Source organism: Eleginops maclovinus, chromosome 2 (genome assembly GCF_036324505.1).
Source record: "Eleginops maclovinus isolate JMC-PN-2008 ecotype Puerto Natales chromosome 2, JC_Emac_rtc_rv5, whole genome shotgun sequence".
Classification (NCBI taxonomy): domain Eukaryota; kingdom Metazoa; phylum Chordata; class Actinopteri; order Perciformes; family Eleginopidae; genus Eleginops; species Eleginops maclovinus.
Window position 1 is genome coordinate 10,461,746 of NC_086350.1, and position 23,399 is coordinate 10,485,144.

At 39.8% G+C, this 23,399-nt stretch overlaps 2 protein-coding genes across 3 annotated transcripts; one reads left to right on the forward strand and one right to left on the reverse strand.

Annotated features, from left to right (window-relative positions):
• Positions 1 to 397: 397 nt before the first annotated feature.
• On the forward strand, positions 398 to 6,861 carry sigirr (single immunoglobulin and toll-interleukin 1 receptor (TIR) domain). 2 transcript variants are annotated; one of them, XM_063902614.1, is made up of 10 exons: positions 398 to 635; positions 1,947 to 2,216; positions 2,709 to 2,910; positions 3,008 to 3,135; positions 3,399 to 3,560; positions 3,646 to 3,789; positions 4,020 to 4,122; positions 4,281 to 4,431; positions 4,873 to 5,050; positions 6,121 to 6,861. In XM_063902614.1, exons 1-10 carry the CDS (start codon positions 575 to 577, stop codon positions 6,291 to 6,293), a joined length of 1,572 nt encoding a protein of 523 aa, XP_063758684.1. In that variant the 5' UTR covers positions 398 to 574; the 3' UTR covers positions 6,294 to 6,861. The 2 variants fall into 2 exon arrangements, with proteins under 2 accessions (XP_063758684.1, XP_063758692.1); XM_063902622.1 differs by having other exon boundaries at positions 414 to 482.
• Positions 6,862 to 7,089: 228 nt separating this feature from the next.
• pkp3a (plakophilin 3a) lies at positions 7,090 to 22,627 on the reverse strand. Its single transcript, XM_063902477.1, has 14 exons — positions 22,471 to 22,627; positions 19,879 to 20,056; positions 16,319 to 16,410; positions 15,034 to 15,923; positions 14,106 to 14,229; positions 13,110 to 13,314; positions 11,756 to 11,927; positions 11,059 to 11,176; positions 10,775 to 10,939; positions 10,365 to 10,547; positions 10,124 to 10,277; positions 9,763 to 9,961; positions 9,511 to 9,598; positions 7,090 to 8,302 (listed from the first exon to the last, which is right to left on the reverse strand). Exons 1-14 carry the CDS (start codon positions 22,561 to 22,563, stop codon positions 8,261 to 8,263), a joined length of 2,703 nt encoding a protein of 900 aa, XP_063758547.1. The 5' UTR covers positions 22,564 to 22,627; the 3' UTR covers positions 7,090 to 8,260.
• Between the last annotated feature and the right edge of the window lie 772 nt (positions 22,628 to 23,399).

Sequence of the window (23,399 nt, forward strand, 5' to 3'; positions counted from 1 at the left end):
GACATGTTGTAACCAATAATAATGAAAACCATTTGGGTTGCCAGAATGGTCCAAAATAATAATGTTTTTTTATAATATTGGAGCCATTCTTCATGAGTAATTGTATTTGTACTATTTGTACTTCGCGGATAAATCTACAGTAGGCCTACCATAGTTTTATTTAAAACAAAGCTTAAATTCACGGCTTTTACACGTAATGGAGAATGTTCAGGTTGCTGTATGTTGCATTACTTAAGGTAAAGTTTTGAGCAACTTCCTCCACCACTGGGAAAAAAACTACAAACTGGGACAGACGTAGATGTACTTTTCAGAGTTTCCTAATATTATCCATTCCCAGGTGTGTAAGCCGGTGCACACGTCATGTGACAAAGGCCAGCCAATAGCAATTCGACTTACAGGTACCTCTCCAGGTTCGTGGAGCAGAAGCTTGTTGTGAGTCACCTCTGCGGCTCCGGACGCAACAAAACTGTATAAATCATCAGGTACACTTCATTATGTGCATGTAGGTTTAATTCATTCGCTTCAATCGGTTTATTTGTCCCTTGAGGAAGGAGGAAGACGAACACTGCGATTAATGGCTCTGATTTTAGTCACTTTCATTTTGGCGTTCACCGGGAACACTTTACTAGCAGATGGTAAGTATGAAGCCTACAAAACAAACTCTATTCTCTTGACTTTAATCAGATATTACAGGTTGACACGATATTTTGAACTTTATTTTTAATTAATATTTATAATGTATTACTTCCTGGTTTATTTGTCTATTTGAAACTATAGACTGCCATGTTTTCGGGATGCTGGCTGGGTTAATACCAGGTTAATGCACATGTAGTTCGTGAGGGTCACTTTATCTGTCACAGTCACATGCTGTTGCCTGGCAACATAAGGTTACCCGGACTTCGGACCCGGATGTGGATCACCTTTTGTGAAAAACTGTTAAAAAAAGAGAGGAATCAATTGAAAAGGTGGACAGAAAGGAAACAGGAAAGGAAGTTGTGCAAGTTGTTTGTGGTTTTTTTAGTCATAGCCATAGTCACGATGAGCGCATGCGCTGAATATCCTGAAGAACAGGTCCAGATTCAATAGTGTAGATCTCATTAGTTATATTGTCTGAGTTGTATTCAATATCTGTCCTGACAATGGGGCAGTCAGGCCTGATATTAACTGGTTGTTTGCTTTGAAAATGTCGTCAAACAAAAGAAAGAAAAGGGTTTTCAGTGTTCTTCTCTTTTCATCTAAGTCAGCAAACACCCATTAGTCTGCCAGGGTGAAAAAAAAGTAAACAGGTTCACCCTCATGCACCATTAGACACTCGGTCTTTGCTAAAAGCTGCCGAGGCTGTTTGCAAACTGTTCACACACTCAGACGGTAGGCAAAGGGTTTTCTCAAAAGGCTGATTGTTTGATACCACAACATAGTGCACAGATGAATCCAAACCTTATTATGCCTTGGCTCTGACCCGATATGACCCACACTCATGGTTCTGTTCATGCATGTTATGATTGTAATTCTGGAAAGGTCATTTGCAACATTTGAGGCAACATTTGGTTGATGGTATTGTTTTTCTTTTCTGACATGTATAATTTACTTCATTTGCATTACTTGCAAATGTTATTCTACTGTTTCTCCTATTTATTGTTTTTAAATGTGTTTTATTGTTTTATGTTTTATACAGTATATTTATGTTGCATCGTTGGAGGAGGCTGGGACTTCATTTTCCATCACTATAACTACACTGTAGCTTCTGTGTATAACCAATAAATCCATTGAATCTTTAAATAGTATCACATTTGCAACATCAGTCAAAATAATCACAATTAGATATTAGTCAAAATGGTACCGACCTAGTTGAGATATAACAACGCGTTTTTGGATGGATAAAGTTGTCGTGTTGCATCTCTATGTGAAGGAGACTCTAAACTCGCTCTGTGTGTCTTTATTTGTAGGTCAGACGTGTGTGGATGGGAGTGTCTTCAAGGAGCAGGTGCTCTATGTGGGGCAGCAGGAGCCCCCATACCAGCTGATCTGCCCTCTGCAGCCACAGAGCCCCCCCTTGCCCAGGCTGACCTGGCAGAAGGATTGCCAGCCGCTCCCCGTCCCGGAAGGGAAGGACTATCTGGAGTTTGCCAGCCTCAGCCCGGAAGACCAGGGGAATTACACCTGTATGCAACAGGGCAACAGCACGTCCTCATTCACTATTCGCCTCATAGTTGAGGGTAAGTACTATGTCTATGTTTAAGTGTAATGAAGGCTATTTGAACTGGATACTGTAATTATGTGGCTCTCACAGTAAGTTATTTCTTGCAGGGTTAGGAGGCAACAGACGACATAGATAACTTTCCAAAAAATATGTTAGTATCTCTCCTCAGCCCAGATAATATTTGAATTGAGGTATTGGACATGTTTTACTGTTATTTTTAATGTCCAATTTTTTTTCTTTAATGTTACTATTTAAAAACTACCTGTCCAACTTGAATGCAGTAAATAATAATATTTCAAAGTATTCTGATCCAACCTTAATTCTTTGTCCCTGAACCAGACATAAAGTTTCTTTGGGGGTTTAGGGAGCTAGTTGAACGAGTACACCTGCAAGGGGGCATTTAGTTTCAGCTCATATTCCAGCTGCAGTCTCAGCCTGTGCATATGAAAGCCGCTATTGTTTGTGACTCCTGCAGCAAACACAGATAACGTGGTTTGTCTTTTCACAGAGTCACGGTGCTCCAAAGACCCAGAATTTAAGCTAAATGAGGACAGTCACTGGGAGGATATAGGATCCACGGTGACACTGAACTGCACAGCTCTTCTCTTCTGGGAGCCGACAGAAGAGCACTGTGACACCACGCTGCAGTGGAATAAAGACCACTTTCCCCTCCCCAATTACACACATTACTTGCTGAATACCTCCTCATGGTGATTTGAAGTTTTCAAAAAAAGTCTGGTTCAAGCATCTTCAAGAAAAAGCATTTGAGAGTGGAAGTAAAATTGAGTTTCCTTTGCTTCTCATCAGGTCTCCTGCAGCCGGCCAGCTGATAGTAACCAGTCTACTGGAGATCAACCTGAAGGAGTCTGATGATTTTGGGCTGTACATCTGCACAGTTAGGAACTTTTCCTCTCTATTCAGGGTGGGGCAATACAGTAAGAAAACTAAGATCTACTTATTTATGTTGGTTTCTTACAATCTGTCCTGCATCTTTAGATACACTCTTTGGATAAAATAGACCTTAATGTTCTGCAGTAAAAATGTGTCTTAGTGTCAGTCCTACATTAATATTGACTACAGTACTTAATTGTTGTAGGAATCAGTTTTACAGTCAAACTCCAATGACGTAATTCATATTATGCAGTTTGCGATGATCAATTTGGATGAAAGTAGTGATTTATTGTGGATTTTTCCATAGATTTTATTTCATGTGGTGGACACGGCCCCAACCACGTACTTCCTGTTCTCGCCGCCATCATCCTCCTCCTGCTCCTGGCTGTCGCTGCTGTTGTGTACTCCAGGTGTCACCTGAACATCAAACTCTGGTACAAGAATTCATATGGAGACTATGAACTCAGTGGTAAGTGACATACTGTATTGTTGCTAGAACCACGTGACACTGTAAGAATAGTATCAACATCCCTGGTTTGTTTGCGTCTCTTTAGATGGAAAATTATTTGACGCCTACATCTCCTATGTGAACAATGACCACGACAGGAAGTTTGTTAACTTCATTCTTAAACCTCACCTGGAGAATAAAAATGTGTACAAAGTGCACCTCAATGACAACGCAATCCTACCTGGCTCAGGTAAGCTTAATGTCTGTTGTTGTTATGGAATTTATGGAAGAGTGGGAAATGTGGACTTTATTTTTATCTATTTAACAACAAATGCCACTACAATTTGCGAACAGCAATGATTTGTCTGACCATTCACCATCTGTGTGTAAGCCATTTTTGTAATACCGGCACCTTGGTAACACATTTTAATGTACAGCAGCCCATGTTTAACAATGCTCTACAATATTTTGTGTCTCCAGAACCTTCTGCAGAGCTGTTGATGAACTTGAGTCGCTCTCGGCGTCTGATCGTGTTGCTCTCTCATGCTTACCTTGAGCAGGACTGGTGCTGCAATAACTTCAGGTCAGATGAATTTAATGTAGAAATAACACTGTTCAAACAACCATTTATATACAGAATAAAGCTTAGTAAAACAAGAGTGGCATCATCACAATATACCACTTGAGGTCAGTGTTGCTGTGTCCACTATGTCCTATCCTGACACCTTTATGTGTTTTCAGACAGGGTCTTCTGCACCTGTTGGAGTTGTGTCAGCAGCCAATCCTCATCCTGTTGGAGGGTCAGTCTAAACGCATGAGGCCTGAGATCAAACAGCTGCTCAGTGATCACCAGCACCGCCTCACCATACTCACCTGGAAGCACAACTCTGTGGTAAGACTCACAAAAATTCCTAGCAGAGCAATCAAACAACAATACCCACCAAAATACGATACGACTTACTTTAAACAGAATTAGCTTTCATATTGACAAAAAAAAAGCGATAAATTGTATATTATTATATAAAATAATATATTATTAAGTAAATTACATTTATACATACAGTATTATAATGTCTCTCTCCCTCACACTGACAGCATTATGTGTACAAGAGAGAACACCTCTTTAGTTATATTTGTATTCTCCTCTTTACCAGACATTAACAATGTATGCATTTATAGATATTTCTAAGATGATTCATTGTAATAAAATAAATACACATCTGAATTGAAATTAGAAATGTATTGCATGTACTATATATAATGAAGTAGGGCTTTTACAGTTGAGACTACAGTTCAACAGCGCGGTCTAATGTGTCATGTTTGGTTTCCACAGACTCCTTCCTCAATCTTCTGGAAGGAGCTGGCCTTAGCGATGCCTCGTAGAGTCTTCTTCCGAAACTCGTCTGCCTGCGAACCTCAGACCTTGCTACACAATGACAAGGACCCCATGCTGACCCTCGACTCTAACTACCGGGACTCAAACTCAGACACTGACCCTGCTGGAGATCTGGGTAAGAACAACGGTCACTAAATTGTAACGTTGGGATTAGCCTTCACTCTATTAGCACATGAACATAATAGGGCACAGGTAAGTGCAAGGTGACTGTTGTTATTAAAAATTCAATGCATAGACAGCACACTAAAGCAGGTTTATTCATGTTTAACAACCTCCTTTAAAAACATCTGCTAGTAATCCTAAAGTGATGCAAAACATAATGGCCTATGTTTAGGTCTCAACCTGACAAAGTCTCTTTTGTCTTTTCCAACGCACTGTGTGCAATACAAGCTGACCTAATTTGAATCATCAAATAAATTCAACAGTTAATCTTTAACTAAAATAAACAAAATCCTTTGACATGCTGAGCTTGCACATATACTCTATGCCAGTGTAGCTGTGATGTTATATATGAGGACATTTCAAGCCGATATGAGACAAATGCTTTCATGTGAAAGGAATAGCTCAGTATAAGCATACTTGCAGAGATTCTTGATGAATAGATCAGTTCAACTTTTATATAGTTACTTACATGTGAAACTACAGTTATCTTAGTACACAAACTAAACTGGAAACAAGGTGTAACACTTAGCCTGTTTCTGTCTAAAATCAACCTAATAGCATCTCTGAAGCTCACAAAATGACAGCCAATTTCTTTTCTTTTCTAATTGTTTTTAAAACATGTATGGTTTGGACTAAAGGTTGTCCCATGGTGACTAAAATTTTTCAAAATGTTTATCTGCCTGGAGAACTAAAAGTCGGTCACAAAACCCAATGTAAAACTACAACCTGACGTTTTGCACTGCTTGAGATGCAATTTCATTATCTTTGTGCAGAACCAGGCTAGCTGTTTCCCCTTGTTCCTAGTATGTATGCTAAGCTAAATTAACAGCATGCCGGTTGTTGATTCACAATACAGTAAATCAACCCATGGGAAATTGACATCAATCATTTCATCTTATTCTTGGCAAGAAAGCAAAGAAATATTTCACCACATGTCAAACTAGGCCTTTGATGTCTTATAACATTAAAGCATTTCCGCAACAATATACTCTGCATGTCTCACTGTTTCTCTTCTTGTTGCAGGGCTTCGCCTTCCCATGTACAAGGCTCTGGCCTCTAAAGCTCCTGTCTTGCCCGTCGCTCACATCCCTGCAGTCGAACCCAAACCCACGGACATCGACGTGTCGGACCTGGGATCACGCAACTATGGAGCACGCTCAGACTTCTACTGTCTGGTCACTGAGGAGGACATTTGATCAAAACCCCCCACTTCTACTGATCTCTTACAATGAACTCTACTTGTGCATTGCTTTATTGTTACCTAAGTCAATATGGGAAATATGTGTGTCTTTTAAAGTGTTGTGTTTAATCAAACAGTTACTTCTTTTACCTTGTTTTTTGTATTTACCGAAAATGTTTAAGATTTTTATATTTTTGTTTACTGTTGTAAAATACAAAATGACAAACTGTACAAGTTATTATCTGCTGTATTTGTGTGATTCAGGGATAGAAGTTTCATTTCACTGCTTTGATCGCTCATAAAGTCACCAGCAGAGGGCCGAGTATTGTCAGATAAATTGAAGGGATTTTGCCTTTCAAGCAGTTTTTTGAAAGATGACAGCTGATGGTAGACAGAGATTGGGGATAGAGAAAAAATAAATGTAGCAAAGTCTTTAATTATAACCCATGACATGTCTCTGTGCATGTCACCTGAAGCAGGGCAATGCTCATGACTGATATTTCTGTACATATGGGAGCTTTGTGTGTTTAATGTAAAAACAATAACAACACAGCAATAATGCTAATAAAGCAGTTTGACAAAAATACCTGGCTATTTCTCTCTGTTGGGATCATGATCTCTGTCTTTATGGGATAATGATAGGAGTACCTGCCGTGAAGTAAGAGCCTGAAAAAAGGTGCAGCAGGGCAGGTCTGGTGTTGTACCTGTCTGAGCAGGAGCAAATATGTAAACAGGGAGTGGCAGGCATTTCCTATTATTCCTATTCCTATTACAGTCACAGCGATGGCTGCAACACACACACACACACACACTTGACATTTCAAATTGGTATCTTTATTAGTTGAAAAATATCAAGATGATACATCTGCCTGTACACAACAAAAGCAAATCTGAAAGCAGTCAGAAGTCTTAATATCAAAGGGAAACCATTTATGCCAGAGCAATAAATATTATTACAAATTTTGAAAAAGTTTTGAATTAAAACTTTTGTATGAACTATGACACATTTAATACTTGACAATCTATATGACTTTCAATGGGGTCTGGGGTCCGTGTTCGATTTTGCAATAAAACCTCAAAAACAAAACAGATATCATTATCACTATATGATATTTGTTTTGAAATAAAGTCAGCACTGTGTATTTGTACACTCACACCACTTAATAAAGTACACAAACAGCAGGTTTCATGGCCTGATGAAGAAACATAAACAAACATAAAGTAGTCTATGAATTGTGTTTGACAAAACGACTACAAATGTAGGACAAGACTGAAATTTTGCAAATTTAAAAAGCACATGACTAAATACAAAAGTCAACTTTGGAGATACAACCATTATTCCTAGATTTCTTAATCTTAAGTATTAACATTCAAATTTCTATAAATCCTGTGGTTTACATTCAATTATAATCATGTTATAATATTGACTCACTTATAAACACATTTATCCATCCTAAAACTACAAAAACAAAGTAGATATTGTAGGTGCAAAGTATAGAACATTTGATTTCTTTGTGAAAGAAGAAGCAATATTTACAAGAACAGCATGTTTGTACCACACTTCAATGCATTCATTCTGTGCTGGAGGTGCGACAGGGAGTGGTCCATCAACAGTTGTCAATCCACCAAAAAAACAGCTGAAATTATATCTGAATAAATGTTGCTCTGTTAAAAAAAAAAAAATCCCTGATTCCACACTAAAACATACAGTGTTCAAACAGAAAGAGTAAATGGTTAAGGTGCACACATTTGAGTCCTAGCCACGCCGGATCCACATTTCTTGAACTGTCTGTCGAGTTTAAAAATGACACAGGAAGTCTTTCCATTGCGTAGATCCTCCATCAGTTGTGTGTCCATATTCTCATCGCAGTAAGTATGACAGATAAAAACGTATCTTTGAAATAGTACAAGCAGTCTCTTTGCTCCACTGGGGGCTGGTGGAGAGCAGGCCTCTTCACCAATGTAGAAGTGCTGCCTTTTGTTTTAGATCACCGTATCCAAAAAGTCTTGTCTCCCATACCCTTTCTGTAACACAGAGAAACAAAAAAGACAATGATATAACATTGCATAACAAATACATAGTCTGATGTGTGCCTACGCACAAATACTTTGGAACTTGGTTTAGGTATCTGACGATAACATTTCAATCTGTCTAAGACAGGCTTTAATGCATTTTTGGTTCTGTTGGGACCTGTTTGTTAGGAAATAACGTGCACACCGCACCCTTTGGGAGGGGCAGGTCAGGATCTGCCAAAGTCAGCACACGTAGGGCACCTGGCCCTGCCCAAGACGCGGACACGCCCGAGTGGCTCTGTGTGTGTGGGTGTTTGTGTGTGTTCAAAGAAAAGCAGTGTGAACAGTCAGAGCCAAAAAAACGGTTTTGAACATGTGCCGCCCAACTATTGAGGGAAATAAGAATAGAGAGGAATGTCATCTGCCACCCCTACAGCGACACACACACACACACACACACACACACACACACACACACACACACACACACACACACACACACACACACACACACACACACACACACACACACACACACACACACACACACACACACACACACACACACACACACACACACACACACACACACACACACACAATTTCACTCTCACTCTTCATCACACTTGGCAACACACACAGATATAAGAATGAAGGTGTGGTTTAGTGCCTTTTGTGTGGCGTTCAACTAACATAATCTGACTTGTTTTTCTCACCAATTAAGAGGCCAGGAGACTCTTAAAGTGCTTTGTACTGAATTAATGACATTGTTATGCAATATGAAAAGAATATGCACAAATTGAATAGGTCATGATTTACTTCAGGGCATATTTTCTCCTTATACTACAATAAACATCCCTTTAATGTGTGAGGATTATCCATAAAACAGTTCAAAGGCATTTTAAAGTGCAAGATTAATTCAGTTTAAGTTGGTAACAAATGTGTGTATGTATGCATTCAAGAGTTTTTATAACAGTGCAATATGTGCTTTCAGGATTTCATTACAAGTATTCATGTTCAAAATCTGCTGCTTTGTGGTCTGATTGTTTTGGTGGCATCTGAATGGATGTGAAAACACTTAAAAGCTCTGCTTAAACTCTTAATAGACGGTTAGAAAAAAAACATTTTGATAAGTGCTGAATTATCTTTAATATGTTATTGTTTTTCCCTCTCTTTTTGGGCCATCATTAATCATGCAGAGCGCCTTTTTACTTTCTTACCTCTTTGTAACTTTTGTGCAGTTTCTTGTACTGGAACATGTTGTTGAGAACTGTTCCTGCTGCTGTGGCTGCTTTCATCCGCCCCGTGCTAGAAAAAAAAAAGATTTATCCAAGGTTAACACTTGTTACAAATAACTTTATGTGAGAAGATATTCAACATGCAAATGTCTTGTGGATGTAGAAATGTCCGGGTGATAATACATTCAATCAATACAGCATGTTTAGTCAATGGCACATCGGAAACCGTCTTACCTGCTAGTGCCCGTCAAGTGTTTGATGCTGAACAGTTTTTGCAGGCCGTCAAAGAATGCGATGTCTCTGGCAGCTACAGAGCTGCTGGTCACCAGGTTATTGAGAACTCCACAGATGTTGATCACCACATCGCTGGAGGGATCTTTCTGGTTCCCATCGTCAGGCAGCATGCTCACCATGTTGTTCACCACCTTTGTGGCTGGATAAACCAACAAGTTATGTTAGATTATTTGTTGAAAACGCATTTTTTAGAATCAGATCATTCCTATTAATAAGCAAGTGGATCCTACATGGACTCACATTCAAACGTTTGGTTAAAAACGGTTTATTATTTTTCATTTATTTAAGAAAAATAACTGACCCATGTCATTCTTATCCCTGACATGTCGGGAAAGGTTTCGTAGTAAGCCTGTGAGGGATCGCAGCTCCAGGTCATTGCTGGTCTGCATGCGGTGCTGCACCACAGACAGAATGCGCTGCTGTTCCAGAGCCACCAGGCTCAGCAGTGACGCCCACTGGGGGACAAAGAGGGAGAGACAGTTTAAATATGGGACAAATGTAGATTATGCATTTGAATATGGCATGATGAATATGCTTCTTACCCTGCTGTCTCCAGCGGTGATGTTCTGCAGTGCTCCAGCAGCCGCCTCGCGGGTGGTAGAGTTGGTTTCGCAGTCTTGCAGCAGCTGCTTGTACACCTTCACAATCTCTGGATGCCACAGATGCTCCATGCCTTTTGGCACCCGAGACACCTCGCTGAAAGCGGAGATGTCCTGGTTCTTTCTCTGTCAGGATGATTCATTATTTTAATTGACCAATTTGTAAAAACTGGTATTCTGGACAAAGAATCATGCAAAAGCACCATTTTAAATGTTGTGTTGGACCAAAATGTGATCATAAGTAAGGCTGGGAAATAACTAGTTCACCATGAAAAAAGTACAACCTATTAGTTGACTAAGAAGGAGCAGCCCTAACATGCACACAAAATGCTGATGATCTCACGTGTGCGTACATTTTTGGCTTTCCGGCCCTGAGGTGTATAGCAACCAATGGCGTCACCCTTTCCTGAGCCCTGATCCCTAGATGGTCCTTCCAGGCGGCTCATGACAGATGGAGGCAGCTCACTGTAGAGCTGGTAGGAGAGGTTCCTCAAGACACACATTGCATTCTCCACCCCCTAGGAACACACACACACACACACACACACACACACACACACACACACAAATAAATACATAATCCTTATGTTGAACAGAAAAATCTGATTAAATTCAGCTCTATCTCATTATGTCTCACCTTGTCTTCTGCCTTGCTGTCTTCGAGGGACTTCTGAATGTAGCACACCAGAGAGTCCACCAGTCCAGGTTGTTCTCTCATCTGCTGACGAGTCTTCTTGCTCACAGAGCTCATATTCCTAAACACAAAGAGAGGGATCAGAGATACTTAAGTTAAAATCCATAAATCATGCATCATATTATTTTAAGAAACAAGGTTGGTGTATATCAAACATCACAATATTTTGAACCAAAGTTAATACACACAGTTATAAAAATACATCGCTCTACTGTAATGCAGCTTTTAAAACCAGGAAATGAAAACACTTATATTACAACATTACAATTTCTAAAATTTAACACAATATATATTCTAATATCACACTATCAGTATAATATATTTGTATTCCTCGGGCCTAAACCCAGCCAAATATCCACAAAATAGTTGAAAAATTATAAACCGTTCAGCATGCACATAAACAGAGTCAAAGCGCCGTGGGCATGGAGTGGCACAGGCTTTCGCACACAACATGGGTGTGGTAGAAGCTCCACTAGCCTGGAGCTAGTGAGTTGGCGTTTTCTGCCAGAACAAGTTCCCATATAGAAAATGCAATCATGAGAGAAAAAAAATCAAACCCAGGTGAGCCAGGAAGAAATTCATCTGAACAACAAGAGCATGCTGCCAGCATATAGAGAAGAGACAAATAAGTGAGGTCTACCTGAGGCATCCTGTGGTGTTGTAGAAGATGTCTGCCTCAGAGGCCGTCTGCTGGTAGCCATCGGTGTCTTTGCCTGACAGAGGGATGAGGATGCTGTCGGTCAGCTCTTGAAGGGTCTCCTTGGCCAGTTTGTCCTTCAGGTTGTCTTTGGAGGAAAGATTCCACAAGATACCTGCATACACACAGACACATGAGTTGAGTCAACAAATCAGACTTTTATGCTTTATATTATGTTGTGTTTTACTTCCAGCCTGGACGTGATGACTGTTGGATATTTTCTCATATTTCACCCTAGCCTTTTAAATAAACAGTTCAACACTTGGGAAGGCAGATTAGTCACTTTCTTACTGAGAGCTAGATGACAAGATCGGTACCACTCTTATACCTGTTTGTTTGTTACTGTACAAGAGCTATTGGCTAAAAACATATGCGAGTTTGGTACTGTTGGACTGTACCAGGCTAACTGTTTTCCCCTGTTTTAAGATTAAGCTAAGCTAGCGGCCTGCTGGCTGAATCTTCATATTTACGGTGACATACACACATGAAAGTGGTGTAAATCTTCGCATCTAACTCTCTACAAGTAAGCAACTATCTGCCTTTCCTTCAAAGTTAAACATGGACATATCAAATCCTTTCAAAGCCTATAGGAGAAACTCAAATGGCAGTGAAGATGAAACATTAGTTGGTATTATAAAAAAAGACCTTTGTCACATTTGGCAAAACTCCAGAAAAAAAGGAGTTGCTCTGACATTTAGAACATTCTCACAGAAATGAGTGATTAAGGGACCCGTCAGATATAAATCAAGCTGAAACGGCTCAAAGGAGTGACAAGGCCATCAGTTATAAAAGGGAGTGGCAGGTATACAGTACTGTTAGTCCACAGGCCCATATAGAAAATCTGCAGCTCCACCTTCTTTTCTTTACACCTTCAGACACACAGCATGCCAGGCATTTCTCTACACTGTGAAGTTTTAGTTCTCAGATCCATTTTTTTTAACATTCCTACAGTCTCAATCTTATGAGACGTACGACTGCCAGTTCTGCTGACAACAGATGATTGCAATAATGACAGCGACTGCAACTACAAAGAACACTTATTCAACAGTCAACATCTCCTCTTAAAATATAAAAGTAACTATAATTACTTTCATTAAATGCTCACAATATGTTGATTCTGATAATAGGGTCTAGTTTCAGCTTGGCTCCTGTTTGTTTGGTGTGGAATGCCTGTTTTCACTCAGGTATTTAATCCACTGTTATTTTGTTGCATCCAAAAACTCTGATGACACCATTTGCTAAAGTTTTACTTGAGGCAAAAATCCCAGCTCATCTCTGCCATCTGTTTTTTTCCTACCAGTGATGTTTTTGTGGAGATCATCATCTTTATCTTTCAGTGCTTCGACCAGCTGTGGGATGCCACCCTCCTCGATCAGGGCCACCTTGTTGTCCATGTTCTCATAGATGAGGTTGCGTGTTGCACCGGTGGCATACCGTTGCACTTCCTGGTTTTCAGAGTTGAACAGCTTCACCAGCTCACTGATGCCCTTTAAATAACGCACCTAGAGATGGAGTTGCAGGAAAATAAATGTCAGCTTAGGATATTTAATGTTCCTTTTACCCCATGTTTTCTCCATGTTCATGGATGTGGTTATGGCATGTTTCAAATGATTCAACATGTAAGGTCATGTTGGTAGAGAAAATGATGACCCTAGGAGTGGCCAAGTTCTGCAATAGGTTTTAGATAAATGATTCAACAGTTCAAAAGATATATACATGTTTTTGATTTATACTCGATAGACAATTGGGAAAAATAATAGACTTTTGTCGGTTTTGATTTAAATAATAACCTAATCTTTACAAACTTACAAGAAAAAAAATGGGTTAATTTGCAAGAATCTAACAAGTTGTTACAGCGAATGCTACATAAGTGCAATATCCTGGGGGGTTTTCCAGCATTTAGACCTTAGCTGCATGACGCACCCCTTTCTGTCCTATAGCACATCTTTGTTTCCTTTTTATATAAAAACATCTGGATTTATTTTTTACAAAACTCATTAAACACCCACTCCAAACCTCTGAGTATTCTCATAGGTAAAACACAGAAATGTAGCTGTCTATCACATAAGATAAGAGTGTTAATCCCTTCTGCAGTGTATATCTGACATTCAAAACAGACACGGCAGACTCCAAGTATGTTTACAGTGATAATAAAAATTGACCAAGATGCGAAGCAACTGGAGCACACCAGACCAGAAACAAAGCCATAGCTACTTTAACACACAAGAAATGGACAAACGTGCATCAATGAGCTTCTATGGTTGACAAGAATTATAACCACAAGTTTAACTACCTCGTTTTTGGCATCGTTGTCACTGTAACACTCATGTTGAATGTAGGCGGCACCCAGGACCTGCAGGTCATAGTCCTCTTCTCTCAAGTGTTCCACTGCTGAGGGCATGTTCAAGGAGTTGATCCTAGTGAGAGAGCAAAAACAAGTTCAACATAATAATCTCAGTTTATTTACCCCATTACCCCGTTTTCTTATGAATGGAAGCACAAAATATGTCAGCAATAGTAATTATTTATGGATGATTTATTACTTGTGTACTAAAATCCAGCTTCTGGTATTTTTTTTCCAAATCACACAGTGGTCTGTAAATCTACTCGGGTAACCACACGCTGGGATGTGTGAAATGTGCCTGAAACTGAGCTGCCACACCCAAAACCAGTCCTGCAACTACAGAGCCTCCTCCCAATCCACAGCTCTTATGAAATACTGTACTCACATCACAAACTCCCTAACTAAAACCTCCAGGCACATGAAGGTTGTGACATTCTCTATAATATCCTTAATGTCTGGGAACAAGTGAGTGTTTACAGCAGCAGGAAAATGCATGAGGGATTGAATCAAGAGAAACTAGAGTTCTCCAGTTCATGTAACCGAGGGACATGTCACTGTGTGTCACAAAAGTGTGGCTTGGTGATATTGAGATGTAATGTAATGTTAAATAGTGTTACGACAATGGAGGCAGAGAGGCTCTCTTTAGGGGATAGAGCTACGGCATAAAAGGTTTTTCCTTCAAAAAGTACTTGTAAGGAGGATCAGTTGATCAATTACTGGATTTCTTAGGATTTGTTGACAAAAGGAAAATAATTACACTTATCTACACACAAATTACCCTCTAAAGATCTGTCAGTAATAAAGTATGAAACAAACACATTGAGCCATCAATGTTGTAAAAGTGAGAAAATGGGGGACTTGGGAGACAACTTCTTACCCGCTGAGGTTCCCCATGCTGGCTCCCATCTCCATCTCCCTGCCGTAGATGTCCATGCCCCTGCCCACACTATGCATGCTTTTGATTGACATGGCACGAGATATAGTGCCTGGACGCTGTATAATGGCTCCCTGGGCCATTCCAAATCCCCCATCCATTCTGTCACTACCATACACACTCCCACTGGTCAAGATCTGCTGCCCAGGCAAGGAGCCGGTGCTCATCCGGTTTCTGTTTGTAATCCTGCTGATGGTGCGGTGGGCCGGGCCTTTGTAAGAGTGCTGCTGGAAAACCTCCGCCTCTCCTCCTGTTATCCCTCCGCTCCGGGCAAGAGTGCCACTAAGAGATCGGCGCATGGGTGAGTTTAAGGTCATGGAGCCTCCTCCTTGCCTAACCTGGGTGGTGTAGCCATTGACTGCGCTTTGTGCATACTGGCGGCCAAAGGTGGCGTCACGATCTGAGATCAAGCTGCCAGCATCGCCGATATCAACACAACCGGTATTCACCTGCGCTGTGTGCTGCTGCACCGCGTGCATCGAGAGGGTCTCTGGGTCTGCTCTTCTTGTTTGGATAACCTTTCCTTGGTAGCCGTCACATTGGTATCCACCACTTTGGTATCCGCCACTTTGGTATCCGCCACTTTGGTATCCGCCACTTTGGTATCCGCCACTTTGGTATCCGCCACTTTGGTACCCGCCACTTTGATAGCCTCCACTTTGGTAGCCGCCCATGCGCAGGTCGTCTCGGTACACAATCCCACCGTTCCCAACACTACCACCACCAACAACAACACCTCCCATTCCCCCACCACCACTGATCCTGTTCAGCTGGGCCATGTCTGCACCAGCAGATCGGGCGCTGAAACCCGTCTTCTGGGAGATGCGTGGACCCTGAGGATGAGGGAAGGAGTGACGATCACAATCACATGTGTAACCAGAGATACCCATAAAGCTTTAATGAGCTGTGTGAGTCACAACATATCAACAACAATGGTTTCTAAATCCAATCACATCAATTGTACTATCTTTCGTCTAATATGCAACTTAAGGTCCCTCTTAGTCCAAGAGCTCAAACATCTGTGGCCCAAATCCAGCATCTTTCTGTTGAATCACTAAACTGGAGGAATCTAGAGGGTAGACTTGAAAACCTGAGGTGATCTCATCACAGCATACTGTGAAATACCACACATGCTGGTAGAGAGTCATTGATGACATATTACACGATCGGCTGATTTTTTGAAGTGTGAATACATGATAAAAGAGTGAGATAAGGCTGTATTACTCACCATTGTTTTGGAGCCTGAGTACATGTAGGATGACTTAGAGCTGTAGTTTGGGTTCAATGTCTGATATTTCATTGTTGAAGACCCGCCGTAGTCTGGGAGGAAGCAGAGAGAAAAAATAACAGATGAATACATTAAGAAGATCACATTGATTTCAGTGATAGGCTCTACTGAAAGACCAGCTGGTTTAAATGACAAAATAAATGCAATTGTACTCAGATACATAACTGAGATTTATTTATTTATTAAATAACAGTTACCAATGAAAATATTTACAAAAAGGGGGTTACATCTGAATATGTTATTTTGTTAAAAAGATTATATGTAGATAATTAACGTTCATATTGTTGATCCTATCCAGAGCTAATTCCAGATATTCATTTAATAGACGTTTGACAGTTATCAGTGTTGAGTACTGACACCCTGCTGGTTGGACTTGTAATGTTTTTAGGACTCTACAGCTTAATTGCCTGCTCAAAACTTTGTCAGAAAAGTAATTAATCAAATATAGTAAGAAAAAACTGTGGAAAACTTTTGATTTGTGTTTTGTGTTGTGTGTTTGATGTGTCAGCCGATCATTCAGCTCTGCCACCAAATAACACACATGAATAATACAGCATCAAGTGAAGCCTGTCCTTCAGTGGTGTGAAACCTCACGATCTCGGAAACAAGGGAAAATTAACTCCTGTTACCTTCACAATCTTGTTTCCAAATTGAAGCAAAATTGCTGTGGGTTATTGTTCTTTAACACATTGTTACTCGTATAAATTCATTTGAAGACGCAGGGACTGACTTGATTGTCTGCATGACAAACTGTAAACATGGGAAAACAATCTAAATAAATACTGAACAAATGGCACAGTGGAGGAAGATTTCATCACAACATCACAGCTATGAGGTTTGATGCTTTACTGTATGATGACTTGCATGGAAGACATACAGTTTGTATAGCAGGTGTCCTGTTGCACTGAAGCCTGAAGTTTCATTTGCACACACAGTCTGTAAACTGGGCCGACTGGTCACCAGGTCTCATGTCTCTGGTTACCCTTCCCAGACATTAGTCTCTCTTTTTGGTTTATCTGGCTGCAATACAGTCAAATAATTCCACTTTCTAAATGTATTAAACTGTTTTAACTTTCTATTACTCTGCCTTTCGCTACTTAGTATATCCACGTTACTTATATGCAGGGCCGGTCCTGCGCTATTCTGGGCCCGGGGGCAACATCGCGCACCGCCGCAAAAATTTGGTTGGTCAATGTTATGGGCACTATTCCATCTGGATGTAATGCTCCTAGACAGTGACAATGAAATCACTTTACACCTTCTGATTTTGTGTTTGTTTTTTAGGCCACTGCCCCCTACAAGGACCACTGTGCTGCCTGCTGGTTAAACAGCTGTAGCACTGATATGTGTAAATAGGTACTGGGCCACATCCAGCAGGTGTAAACTGTATTGACATGTTCTCACTAAAGAAAGCATTAGTGAAAGCAGTAACACACACACACACACACACACACACACACACACACACACACACACACACACACACACACACACACACACACACACACACACACACACACACACACACACACACACACACACACACACACACACACACACACACACAAACCAGTAAGTGTAGGGGAAAATGACTGACATGTTCCCTGGCCACATCCCAACCTGGCAACGCCCAAAGCACCTTTACAACACACAGAGGACACACCTTGAAAACTGAACTTTTCAGATTTCCTTTGTTGTTGTTTGAAAAATTAACTTTGTAAATGAAGCCAAATCTTAAGCATGCACTTTCTTTTCTCGCTCTAACTCTCTGCCAGGACTTGCCCACCTATAAACATAGTCAATACATGCAAATGTCTTGCAGTACTAAAAACACAAGAGGATGCGTTCCTTCCTCTTGGTGTTTTCCTCATGTATGAACTGTAATGCATTCATAACAAGTTCTTCTAAAGCCACAAACCACTGAAATGGCAGCAATCCGTCTTGTGTTGTCAGGAATTTTTCTTTCTCTCTTGTAGAGGTTACACAAGACAATGAATTTGACGAAGCGACAATTTATGACCGACAATTTATGACTGTATGTCTTCCTCCCTCAGCAAAGCGCAGGGCAAAGGACAGGCAGAGATAACAGTGTAATATCATGCTCAGACAAGGTTTTCATAAATTGTTGCGATATTTGAGTATGTGTTTTCCTTCATGGCAGGTACTGTTTGTGCCTCCAGAAAGTGTTCAGACTATACCAGTGAGAAAACATTCTCCTTCACAAACCAGAACTGTAAATATAATGCAGGCAAGGAGCTGTCGTTGCACTGCTCCCTGTAGTTTGGGGCGACACAATGAATTATGGGACATGAAGGAATGTCTTCGTGCATTGAGCAGGCGCACATGTTCTTGTCACCATTTTGTGTAGCTAAACATGTAACACCAATTCAGCTTCTTAAATGCATTACCGTAGCAATGGGGTATACTAATTTAAAACTCTCCTGAAAGCCTTTAATTTCCACCTGTGGGACTCACTGCTGGTTATTTGACAACCCCACCTTGGCTGTCTGTGTGCCAGTTAGGGTCAGACAGACGCTGTTTCATAATATCTTTTAACAGACACACAACTGGTTCTCACCACACCGTCATCTCTCAGGTATCTCTTCAGCCCTCACCTCCTAATGCTGAGTAAGACCTGAAACCCAATCCCACAGTGGAAGGCTTTTACCTGCGTCTGCTATCAGGGACACTCATGAAAGCAGGGCTTGTTTGAGCCTGTTACATATTAACCCTTGCTTGTGTGAGGGTATGAAGAATTAACCCCTTTTAAGATCAAATATGAGGATTCAGATTCAGGTTTATACCGCTACGAACCTGCAGAGGAGCCGGATAGACAAATTCCAGACAAATTGTGCTGACGGGAAGCACAATAAGGGACTAACATGCTCATGAACACACACACAAACACACCTACATTAATTATGCGTACACACTCTTGAAAGTAAAAGCTACTTCACTGAGTCACTAATCTAGGAACATTATAAAATCTTATCCATAAAAGGGAAACTAACTATTTTGTAATTTAAACGATAAATCTAATAATATATTTGTCGGCAAACAGGAAATGTATTGTCTCCTCTTTTTAAATGTGTTGTTGTTGTTGTTTTTACCATAGGTTAACTGGTTCCAGCAACTTAACTGAATCAACGTGTTTATCCATTAATTATCCATTTATATATATATATATATATATATATATATATATATATATATATATATTAGTAAAGCAAATGTTTAGTGGATTTACAAAAATTGAATAAAGTAGTTGATATCTGTGTTCACAATTTATTGATATGCTGGTGGAGTTTTTTTAGGGTTTAAGTTTCAGTCCCTACACCTGTTTTGGTTTCTGTGTGGGGACTCGGAGGTGTTTGAACTTTATCAGTCCCTCACTGACCACAGGTCATTCCTCAGCTCTGTACACAAAAATAAGCTAGTGTCATGAAGCACAACGTCAAAACATTCGTTGAAATCAACTAAAAACACTTGTTGGTGTTTACCTGACATGGCGTACTGTGTAGTTGATCCATTTTGACGCGGAAGTGTGGACTTCTCCGCCAGTCTCATCTGGACCTGCTGTTGAACGCGTCTCGCTCGGGTCATCTCGTCCGACATGGTGCCTCCGTTCCCCAGATGGATCTCCGACGGGAGCCCATAGGTGGTGACCGAGGTGTTGGGCTGTAAGGCGGACAAAAACACGTTCTCTGAGGCCAAGACACTCATGGCGAAAAGTTAAAAGACGCGAGTAGGGCGTCCTGACAGAAACAGTCCGTGTTGACTCAGGTTATTTGCGCAGCTGAATGTGTGAGAGTCGCAGAGAGAGAAAAGCGTTCAGGGGGAGAGAGCTGAACATCAGGAGGAGGAGCCTCAGGACGCATCACTACCTGCGCTCAGGTGCTGCTATTCTTCTTCTATCACTTACGTAAAGCCAAATAACCATGCTTTTCCTGTCCTCCTCACTGAGGCTGCTCTCTAATAAACTTTCGACTGGCCTTTCCTTGACCTAGTGACCTCAAACACATATGCTAGGTTGAGTAGCATTGCTGCACACTGCAAACAATATTTAGTTGAGCATTTTCAGTTCTCGATTAGAAGTAAAACAAAAAATCAATACCTGGATTTGAATTTCATTTTAAATTAATTTCATCCTTTTTTAAATTGAAAGAACTGATACTGGCATAAATCTATTTTTGGATTAAAAAAACAAAAGTAATAATAACAATAATGTATGTAAATATGAATATATAATGTTGCATTAATAAGAGTATTTTTCTCACGTTTAGTATTTTTAAAATTAAGTTACATTTATTGCAATCATGTATTTGAAAAATAAAGGTAAAATAAAGCTCCATCTTGTAACAGAGTCAAACAGGAAGTGGCAGTGTGGATTATCCAGGTCAAACAGCTGTGAATAGATGTGTCACAGCTCTGTGACTGTGGTCAGTTAAGTCATATCCAAAGAATGACGTGTTAATTGTGATAGGGCTAATTCCTTCACGCTATGATGCGACATCCAGTGACACAGCACTGTTATTAAAAGAAGTGCAGGGCAACAAAGTACTTTTACTAAAGCACTTTACCAAGAGATATTTTAAGGTGCTATTTATTTATTTATTTATTTGATGCCATTTTATATTTCTACTTCTACTGTTGCATTACAAAACACACATTTAGTTTACTCCACTGCATTAGTTACCAGCTCCCAGTCGTATGAAACATTAAGGCCTCCACATTAATGCCTCAATATCTTTACTATTACTATTGCAACAGAGTATTTCTACACAGTAGTATTGCTGCTTTAACTAATGTAAAACATATTAGCAGCACTTTCCCTACCAACAACTTTTAGTTCATCTATTGGTTTATTTTGTGATTAAAGATATTGCTCTAGTTTTTTTAAACTACAAAAGTTAAGTTCAGACATGTATACCCTATGCCTCAGTCTGCAGAGTTAAAAAGCTTTGGGCTGTCAATGGTTTGAAAGATTTATCTGTGATGTTTCACAAATTAGCCCAAGATTGAGTGTGAATGAAGGACTGTTACCAGGTGTGGCACTGTCTCACTCTGGTATTAATATTGAGCCACACCTTAAGTTTATCTGGTTTGTTTTATATGAGCTTAGCAACCGTGAGTCATCACAGCCGTTATGAAAGCAACATGAAGCGTGGGAGTAGAACATGATACACTGTACCTGTCTGGATACAGACTATTTGAAAAAGTCTCTTAAAAGAAAAGTATTAGCATCTAATATATATTATATGTTTTCATTATAATTATTGATGCATTAATGTGTTTATTAGAGATGGTAAAGGTGCAGCCAGTTTTAATGACTTTGTTTGCTGCAGGGTAGCTTGTGAATTTACTCCAGGTGTAACTAAAGTCTTAATTAAGTGTTGATTGCATTTCCAATCATTAATCCAAATCTACAAAGAAACTAAAGGTATGAAATAAATGTAGTGGATTAAAAGTACACTATTTACTTCTGAATTGTAGTTGAATAAAAGAACAAAGTAGCCAACAATTAAACAAATTAATTAAAAGTACCTCAAAATTGTACTTAAGTACATTACTGGAGTTAACATACTTAGATTATTTACACCTCTGCTGTTGGACTAGGTTAAACATCTGTAATTGAAATCAAAATACACATCAATGCTCTTGTTGCCGTTTTTCCTGACTGCCTGTCTTTGTTTGGGTGCATCGAGGGTGAAAAAGTTAAACCACATCCTCTCTGAAGGTAATTCAATCTCCCAAACATTTCCCCCGAGGGTGGAAGAGGATTCATTTCACCCGAAGCAGATCAAAGTTGGAGGAATGAGACCTACTGTATAGAATAATCCTTCCTATGCTATTCATTTACTTATTTTCTTTTTTGACAAATTTCTTCACACTCTGACTTCACCTTCATATAATGTTTGTTGATGGAAACAATCAGTCAGAGGAAAAAGGATAAATCACAGCTTAACACGCAGATACGTAATGTCTCAGTCAGTCTTAGATAGTGAGAAACGTTTTTAGATTGTAATTGATGATTCCCAAACATTTTAAAAATCTTGTACCTTTTTTTTTCAAAATCACAGATTTTAACTTACCATAACCATTGAAGTTGTGTTGATTGAAGATGCTCTACTCTGGTGAAGTGTTCCTGCTCGTCTCACCGAAAGATCTGATATAGTGGGATGCATAGAATGTATTAAAAGTAAGACTCAAAGTCACCGCCCTGAAATCTACAATCCTCCTTTCAATTACAGGTAAATGCACAAAACAAAGGGATGAATCAACAGAGAGCATGTCACCGCAGGGTGTGTACAGAGGAGGGGGGCAGACAGTTTGACTGCCACAGAAGACACAAAGTTTGATTTCGCTGAATTTTGTGTTTCAACTATAAAGATATTTACTTTCTGCTGTATCTGAAACTGTTCTGGGTATGGTAGGGGAGGTTATGTATTATAAACTTGCACAATATATTGTATTTTTGGTTTGTGATTCAACATCAGTGCTGATTTTAGGATGTTGCAACATATCACTTATGACTCGAGTGTGTGCGTCAAAGAAAGTGATTTCATCGGAGAGCGAGAGTGACACCCTGATTCTAACTGTCGTATGCGTCAGGATCCAACTGTCTGTCTGACTGATTTACTTGGTAATCTACGGAACCCTTGATACATGGCCAAAAGTATGTGAACACTCAACACTGAGAAACATAAAAATGACATGTGTAAAGTGTAAAGTAAAATAAAGCACTTACAAATCTTCACCCAGTACAAATGGGAATAAAGACTCACTGAGGTTTTAAGAAGAAATATTTCAGCAGATATGGAAGGATTATAAGACAAGATGCACAGAGCTGGAGCACAGGACTGACCGTAAAGTGTCCAAAATTAAATTGAAAAGGACATTTTTTTAGTCTTTCTATGTTTATTATTATTATAATGCATGGGGATTACTTGATTCATATTCTTATTGAGTTCAAGCAATTGTTTGTATTTTGATCTTGTGTTTTATATAAGATTTGGATTTT

Excerpts from the sequence above, each read along its gene's own strand:
- sigirr (XM_063902614.1), top strand. The coding sequence starts at position 575 with ATGGCTCTGATTTTAGTCACTTTCATTTTGGCGTTCACCGGGAACACT. Across the intron at positions 636-1,946 it reads GAACACTTTACTAGCAGATG|GTCAGACGTGTGTGGATGGG; the intron begins GTAAGTATGAAG and ends CTTTATTTGTAG. Across the intron at positions 5,051-6,120 it reads TGACCCTGCTGGAGATCTGG|GGCTTCGCCTTCCCATGTAC; the intron begins GTAAGAACAACG and ends TTCTTGTTGCAG.
- pkp3a (XM_063902477.1), bottom strand. The coding sequence starts at position 22,563 with ATGCATCCCACTATATCAGATCTTTCGGTGAGACGAGCAGGAACACTT. Across the intron at positions 16,411-19,878 it reads TACACAGTACGCCATGTCAG|ACTACGGCGGGTCTTCAACA; the intron begins GTAAACACCAAC and ends GCTTCCTCCCAG. Across the intron at positions 14,230-15,033 it reads AGCATGGGGAACCTCAGCGG|GATCAACTCCTTGAACATGC; the intron begins GTAAGAAGTTGT and ends CTCTCTCACTAG.